This window comes from Falco naumanni, chromosome 8, assembly GCF_017639655.2.
Source record: "Falco naumanni isolate bFalNau1 chromosome 8, bFalNau1.pat, whole genome shotgun sequence".
NCBI lineage: Eukaryota > Metazoa > Chordata > Aves > Falconiformes > Falconidae > Falco > Falco naumanni.
In genome coordinates, this window is record NC_054061.1 from 20758154 (window position 1) to 20765840 (window position 7687).

At 56.1% G+C, this 7687-nt stretch overlaps 1 protein-coding gene across 1 annotated transcript; it reads left to right on the plus strand.

The window, feature by feature from the left end:
- The first annotated feature begins 19 nt into the window (after positions 1–19).
- Positions 20–4834, plus strand: DND1 (DND microRNA-mediated repression inhibitor 1). Its single transcript, XM_040602691.1, has 5 exons — positions 20–340; positions 1364–1481; positions 1601–2062; positions 2818–3213; positions 3488–4834. The coding sequence occupies exons 1-5, from the start codon at positions 20–22 to the stop codon at positions 3502–3504; spliced, it is 1314 nt and encodes a 437-aa protein (XP_040458625.1). The 3' UTR covers positions 3505–4834.
- The last annotated feature ends 2853 nt before the right edge of the window (positions 4835–7687 follow it).

Consider the following 7687-nt stretch of genomic DNA (forward strand, 5'->3'; position numbering starts at 1 on the left):
GGACGTTTCTTCAGCTGCGATGCGCCCCCCTCGCTGCCGGCCCCTGCGCCCTGGGCAGAGCAGAGACCCGCCAGCCAGCGAGGCCGCCCGGGGGCGACTTGGGCCGCCCCCCCCGCTCCCTCTCCCCGTAGGCGGCAGCTTTATGCCCGGGGCTCCCTCCCGTGGCCGGGCGGCGGGAGCGGGAGCGGGGCGGGCGCTGCCGGCGGGTCCCTCCCGCGCTGCCCGGGGCGGGGCAGCCGTGGCGTGGGGGGCGGAGCGGCGGCGCTGGAACCTTCCAGAGCCGCGGGCCGGGCGGCGAGGAGGAGCAGCGGCGGTGGAGGCGATGGAGACGGTGGAGACGGTGAGCGCCCTTGGGGGGCGGCGCGGGGAGCCGCGGTGCGGGGCACGGCTCCCCTCCGTGCTGTCGGGCGGGGGCCGGAGCCCCCGAGCCCCGGCTGTGGGACCCGCGGGCGGGTGGTGCGGCCCCCAGCCCGGTCCGGCCCCTCGCCCGCCGCGGTGGCCCGGGGCAGCCCGTGTCGCTTGGAGACCGGGGGGGTGTTGGCACCGCATCGGTGGGGCCTGAGCTGGGCTCGGCTCTGTCATGCCTCCCCCAGAGCCCTGGCGCCCCCCGCAGCCCCCGGTACCGGGGGGGGTAGGTGGTGCCCTGTGCTGGCACCCGGCCCTGGGAGCCCAGGGCCGTGGCGGGGGACGCTGTTGGCCTTCCTGCTCCTCACAGCAAGATTGCCTCGGTTTGACCCCCACTGTCATCCAGAGGTGGGTTTTTGTCTTCAGGAAAGTTGAAACCGCTTGGAGACGGAGAGGTGCCACCCACCGCCTGGCGATGGGCGAGGTGAAGGCACGGGTTCACAGGCCCTAATGTGACCTCAGTGAGCTAAAACCTTATGGCATTGGCACACAGATGGTGTCTCCAAACCCTCTGTGATGGCCTCAGAAGCTTGCGGAGATGCTGGTAGAAGAGAGTTGGCTGTCTTGGGGTCCCAGCCTGTGTGGGATTTCACGGCCTGATGGTCACCTTGGCTCCATGCTCCAGCCCCTTCTTGCAGCACCAGTGAGCAGCCATCTGGGCCTTGGCTCTCAGAGCCCTTGCAGGCAGCCACAGGGGAGCTGCTGGTGTCCTTGTGCTCTGCTGAAGTTGCTGGACTTGGTCACGTGGAGCAGGCTTGGGCAGTGGGCATGGTACTCCTTGGATGTGCAGTGTTGAGAGGCCCCTCAGGTTTCCTTGGGGCGGAGGGGTTCAGTGTTTGCTTCTCCACATGCTGGTCGGTGCTGGGCCTTGCAGTTGCTTCGTGGGTTTGGGATGCCCCTAGTTGGGAGGCTGAAAACTCTTTGCCCCAGCAAGCCCCAGCATCATCTCCCTCTTCAGGCATGGATTACCAGTGTTAATAAGGCCAACAAGATGGCCCTGCTTGCCTGGGCGAAAGAAACTGGCATCAACCTGGTGCAGACCAACGGGCAGAGGCGGTATGGTGGCCCCCCTCCAGGTATGTGAGAAGAATATCTCAGCACCATGGTGCCCTGGGAGCACAGCACTAGGGTGCCTGGCGGGCACGGAGGTCAGGTGGGCCTCACCCACGTGCACTGTGTTGCTGTGTGCCTGCAGGCTGGGTGGGCGACGCACCACCAGCGGGCACGGAAGTGTTCATTGGGAAGCTGCCGCAGGACATATATGAGAACACACTGATCCCACTCTTCCAGAGCGCGGGGAAGCTCTACGAGTTCCGCCTCATGATGACCTTCAGTGGGCTGAACCGGGGCTTTGCCTACGCCAAGTACAGCAGCCGGCGCAGCGCCAAAGAGGCCATCGCTGCCCTCAACAACTTTGAGGTGCGGGAGGGCTGTGCCATCATGGTGTGCAAGAGCACGGATAAGTGCGAGCTGAGCATGGATGGCCTGGCCACCTCGGTGAGCCAGAAGGAGGTGGAGGCCATGCTGCGGCAGGTCACGGAGGGGGTTCTCAAGGTCACCCTGCATACCAGCCCCTGCCAGAAATGGGCACAGCTTGCTGTGCTGAAATACAGCTCACACCAGGCTGCTGCCATGGCCAAGAAAACCCTGATGGAAGGTAAGTGGGAGGTTGGGGTGCTGTGGGATGCTGCTTGGGATGCTGGTCTTCCTGGTATCTCTAAGGAAGGACCGATCCCACCTCCAGACTTGGCTGTGAGGTGGTTTCAGCCCTGAGACATCCCCTGTTGTCTCCCTGTGTCCCATGGGAGGCCCGTTGTCCTCAGTGGGTCTGATCCCCGGCAGCCCTTTTGCAGACCAAGTGGTGCTGAGGTAAAGGGGCTGCTGGAGGTCATCAGGCAGCTGCCTGCTCAGAGCAGGAGCATCACCAATACCAGCCCAGTGCATGCAGAGTGTTGACCAAGTTATTAAACCCTCCTCGGGGATATGCGCTACCCCTCAGTGCCCCGTCGTGCGGTTGCACAGCCCTGTGATGGGACGTGTTTCCCAGACAGAACCAGAACCTCCAGAGTCCTGGTTTGTACCTGGTTCTGCCCCAGCAGAGAAGTGCTTGGCTTTGACGTCTTTGCACCTGTCCCTAAAAGCAGGCTGCCCCTAACATTCCCTGAGCTTTGCAGCCCCAAGGCCACCTTGGCAGCAGCCGGAGGTGGAGAAGCAACCATCCTGCGGCTGTGTGAGTGGTTGTGCAGGCAGGGGAAGGGGTCCTGTGCAGTTCATACAGTGTGGGTCGGTGCCAGACCACCCGTGGGCACGGTGTCGCTGTGCCAAGTGGTGGGGGACAGGACAGGGTGGGTGGTGGGTGATACTGGATGGCTAGTGTCTGAACATCTGCCAGCTGCTGCCCATCTCTCCTAGGGAACAGGCTCAGTGGCCCAGATGTGAGGGTGGATTGGCTGAACCCCGACCTGAAGAAGAAACTGCAGTCATGCAGGGAGAAGCCATCATTCAGCCAGGTCCAAGGGGACAAGTGCCTGGGAGTCCCCACGCAGGCACCCCTGTCTCCGCTGCTGTGCAGCGCAGTGGACCGCCTGAACATGCTGTGCTGGAGGCAGTACCGGGGGACCCCCATGTTCCTCACCAAGTGTGTCCAGGCAGACCCCAGTGGGTGGCTGAGGTTCTGGTGCCAAGTGGTGATCCCAGGGTGTTCTGTGCCCTTCAGTGGGTTCACGTGGGTCTGGCAGAATGGGCCAGGCAGGAGCAGGCACGAGGAGGCGAAGGCTGCAGCGGCGCTGCGCGTTCTTCAGATGTTAGGTGAGTCTTTGAGCGGTGCCAGTGCCAACCCCCTGCCTTTCCCAAAGTCCTGGAGTGTCTCTGGGAGTGTGGAGCTATGGTGCTTCTAGTGCATGGGGGGAGCCAGCCTGGCGGGCAGGGCTGAAGGAGTCACTCCTTTGCTGGATGTGACCCCAGTGGCTCTGAGCTCCGGGTGGGATTTGTGGCTGGCAGCAGGGGATACAAGGGGAGGGGGTTTTGGGGTGCTGCTCCCTGCAGCACTGCACAGAGCCTGATGCTTTCTTCTCCGCTGCAGAGAGCCAGCTGACATAGGCAGCTGTGTCCTGCCCGAACCAGGAGCTGAACCTGAGCTGCCAGCCTCAGTGTCGCCAGCCGCAGGAGCGGTGTGTGAGCCCTGCTGGGGACCCAGTCCTGTTCCAGGCTTTCAGTTTGTTTGAGTTTGTTTTGAGAGCTGGGTGTGGAGGATAGGCCTGCTGCTCTGGTCTGTGACAGCTGCCTGTCCCCTGCCAGCCTTTGGGGTTAGTTCTGTTTTTTGGGGACAAAGGTTTACCTGCCCAGTTTGGCTTTTACATTGGTTTGTGTTGTTCTGCTGTGGTGGAGACAGGCCTGGTGCAGGTCTTGGGAGAAGGAGAAGCTGCTAGGAAAGACTGCCAGCAGTGGCTAGGGAGAGGGGACAGTGGGGGCCACCTGGGCATCCCTGGGGGCCATCTCACCTCTGCTGGCATGCCTGGTTCCTGAGGAACAGCCTCAGGTGAGGACAAGGCCACACGTGAGGACTGTCCTGGTGGACAGGGGACATTCCGTGGGCTGATGGAGCTGTTTCTAATGAGGGGAGTGCCTGCAGGCTCTGGGGAGCGCAGGGCTCTTTGGGCTGCGGGGAAGTAGCTGTGAGGTTACTGGCTGCACATGAATGATGCCGTGAGACCAGGAGGTCCAGCCGCATGCTGTTCACTTGGTATTAAAGTAGCCTGGAAGGGACTGGCTGTGTTGTGTTGTCTTCTGCTCCCACATCCTTGGCTCCCTGCCTCTCCAGCACCTGCTCGATGCTCTTCCCCCACACCAGGCAGCCTGTCTTCTCCAGTGGCAGGAGAAGGGACAGTGTGGGACTTGGATCCATCCTGCAGCCTCCAGGCTCTGGAGCCAAAGCCTGCTGGGCCCCTGGAAGCAGCTGTCACTCCTGTAGGAAGCAGCAGCCCCTGGCACCCAGAGCTTTGTGTCCCCAGCTTCTCACTGGAGTCATGGGAGTCTTTCTGCCTGCCTTTTGGTGTGCCCCAGGCTCCTCCAGGCCCCCCTTGATGATGCCCCAGTGGTCTTTGGGGGTGCACCTCTGGGACATCATAACACCGTCATGCTTTTCTCTGGGGCGTCCAAGCACTTTTCAGTGTGCCCAGTGATGTAAAAGTGATTTCTGATGAGCTCTGGGGGGCTTCCAAGTGCGTTTCAGGGCATACCTGGATGCCTCCTGAGCGCAGAGCTCTGGTAGTCCTTTCTGTGCAAAAGACCTGGGTGCTTTGCTGTTTGCCACCAGTGGTCTCCAAGGGCCTTTTTTGGGCTTGTTATGGTCCCAGGTGCCTTCTGATGCACTTAAGGGACTCCACATGTCTTTCTATGCTGCCCAGGTGCCTCCAGGTGCCTTGCACTGCAGCACAACAGACTCTGCAGTGCCTTCAGGTGTCCTCCAACAGTCATTCTGCACTCAACACTGATGAACCAGTGCTGTTTGCAGTGCCCAAGTGCTTCCCAGAGCTTTGGGATGTGGCCCATGGGGCTCAGTCCATTTGGTGCAACTTGCATGGCCTGCACACCTATCTGTGCTTCCCAGAGCGCTACCAGTACCTTCTGGCACACACCTGGACCCACCAAGTCCCTTTGGCAGCACCTAAGTGCCATCCTTATTGCTTTTGGTGATCCCCAGAGAGGATTGGGTGCCTTTTGATGCACCTCCAGGTGCTGCCAGGTGCTTTTTTTCTACTTCCCAGAGATCTGGCTGTCCCTCCTGATGCACACCAGTACCCTCACCATCTCTGTCTGTGCACCTGCAAGAGCCTCCAAGTGAATTTTGGTGTCTTCAGATAGTTTCTTGTTGCACTGCAGGAGCTTCAGTGTGCCTTTTCTGGTGATGCCTTCGTCTGGGACCTCCATGTGAGTGTCTGTGCCCCCCAAAGATCTACCAGTGCCATCTGAGGTACCCCAAAGACCTCAGGGGCTATGCTGGCCCTGGGGACGTGTCCTAGCTCGGGGCAACATGGGAGGCTGTGAGTGCCCAGGAGCAGGGCTGGAAGAAGGGTCACCCCAGCTCCCGAAGCAGCCAGGTCTTTCCCTCCCACCAAGGACCCCCTTGCTCTCTAAACACGCTTCTCAGAGGAGTGTGGGTGCAGCTGATCTGTCCTAGTAATAGACTTGGTCAATAGTTCAGGTCTAAAGGATTATGCCTGCAGCCGTTGACCAGAGTCAGAGATTTGTAGATTTCACACAAGACAATGCAATACTAACAATAACAATCAGTATGATAAACATTAATGCATGCAGGATTAGATTCTGAATCCATCCACTAATTCTAATCCAGGCCAACTGAAAACCTTTGAAATCCATCCAGTCTGCTGCCACTGTCCTGTCTCGGTTTCATCTGCTCACGGAGCTCCTGGGTCTGAGCTGCAATTTTTCTCATTTGGTTTGTGGCATGATACAAAGTAGCAGCCACATTCGGAATTGACACACAACAGGTTTCCTTGGGATGGGTGGTATTGAGCCACCCACAAAGACCTTGTCTATTTCATAATACCATATCTAGTGTTAATTTATTCTGTAAAACTATTTTAGCAGTCCCTTGCAATTGTGCATCTATTGCACTTACAAATATTCTTGTTCAGTTTGACAAAGATTCCACTTGCCCTGTCAAATTCTGTCTATATAGTTGATTCTAAACTATCTGTGTCCAAAACCCCACAAATGATTTCACTGCTGAATTTACTTCCATTTCTGGGGTATAATAACTTAGCCATGGCACAGGAGACAGTACGCTGCTCTTGGTTTCTGTGCCCTGCTCTATCAGCTAACCCTTGAACATAATCAAAAGCATATAAAGGGCATAAACTAGGGAGTCCTAAAGTACAGTAAGTTATCCCAGAAGAGCTCAATATAGTCACAGATTCTGCCGTCAGAGCAAGCCCAAACAGTGGTGCAGGAATCAGAACTGAACTACACGTGGCATTAAAAGTTCCCACACTCCAGTGGCCACGATGATAATGATTCAGTGGGAAGTGACATTTTCATCCATTCCGTATCGCCCACGTACCTACAGAGGTCTGGTTGAGAGAGGGGTTGCAGCTGGGCTGGTTGCATTTACTGGGAGTGGGGGCACTACAGTTACGGCATAAACAGATTGTCCTTAGAGCACAATATTTGCCAGCAGCCATCCACGCCCAGGGGTGTTTGTTTATGTTGGTGCCATTTAGAACAACTGTGCAGTTCCAACTCTCAACGGGAGTCGGAGCCCAGGTATTCAGAGGGCTCTTGAGCCATTTGGCATTTTGTTTTCATGCAGCTGAAGACCAAACGCGAGAGGCCTCTTTGCTGCCGATGGGACAACCTGTACCACATCTTGCAGGGAACTCCAAGCACCATTCCACATTAATGGCACCAAAGTGTTTGAAAGTAATCGGAGTTCCCCAGTGTGGTCTATGATCTAGATTGGTCATCCATGGAACGAGGGTACACGATACATGGATTGGTGAATTGTTCATGGTTGCGGAGTACACAGAGCAATTTTTATGCCATATATCTTCATATGTCAAATTGGTGGGCCATCAGTAAAGGAGAGCAGGCACCACAGGGATCACACTAACTTCCCTTACAGTGCGATTTGTTTCCCATAGTTTTAAAAGGGCTTCTGATATGTTTAATGGAATTACAAAAATAGGAATTTCTTCCTCAGGTAGTTGGCATTGACATGCAAGGCATGCGTTGTCTCCAACTCATCATTTTACGAAATCCCTGTATCACGGCATAGGTCGTATTATTACTGGTAGCAGGGATACCCTTTTTATTTTTCAAAAATCTGTCATTATGATTATTTCTTGCAACTATTATTATTACCACACATATACATACTAAACTTACATGTATCTTCCTGAAACTACTCACACATAATAGGCTCATGTTGATCAGAACTCCAGTTGTGACTTAACAATCAACAGTACAAACAGAACAACAGCAGCAAGTACAGTTAAGCCTGGAATAAGTTTCAAATCAACATCTTAATACACACAAGTTATTTCAGCTATGGCCCCAAACAATATCACAGGTTTCTTAGCTGTGGCCGTATTACATTTTGGGTTCCAGAGAAGTATGAGGATTAGAAATAGAAATGCCCAACAAACAAAATTCAGCAGTCCTTGGGGCACTCCAGAGTGGTCTAGGGGAGTCCTTGATCTCGGGTGTGATCTGGCATTTGGAGTACCTGCAGACACAAAAGCCTTTGCCTTTACCTCTTTTA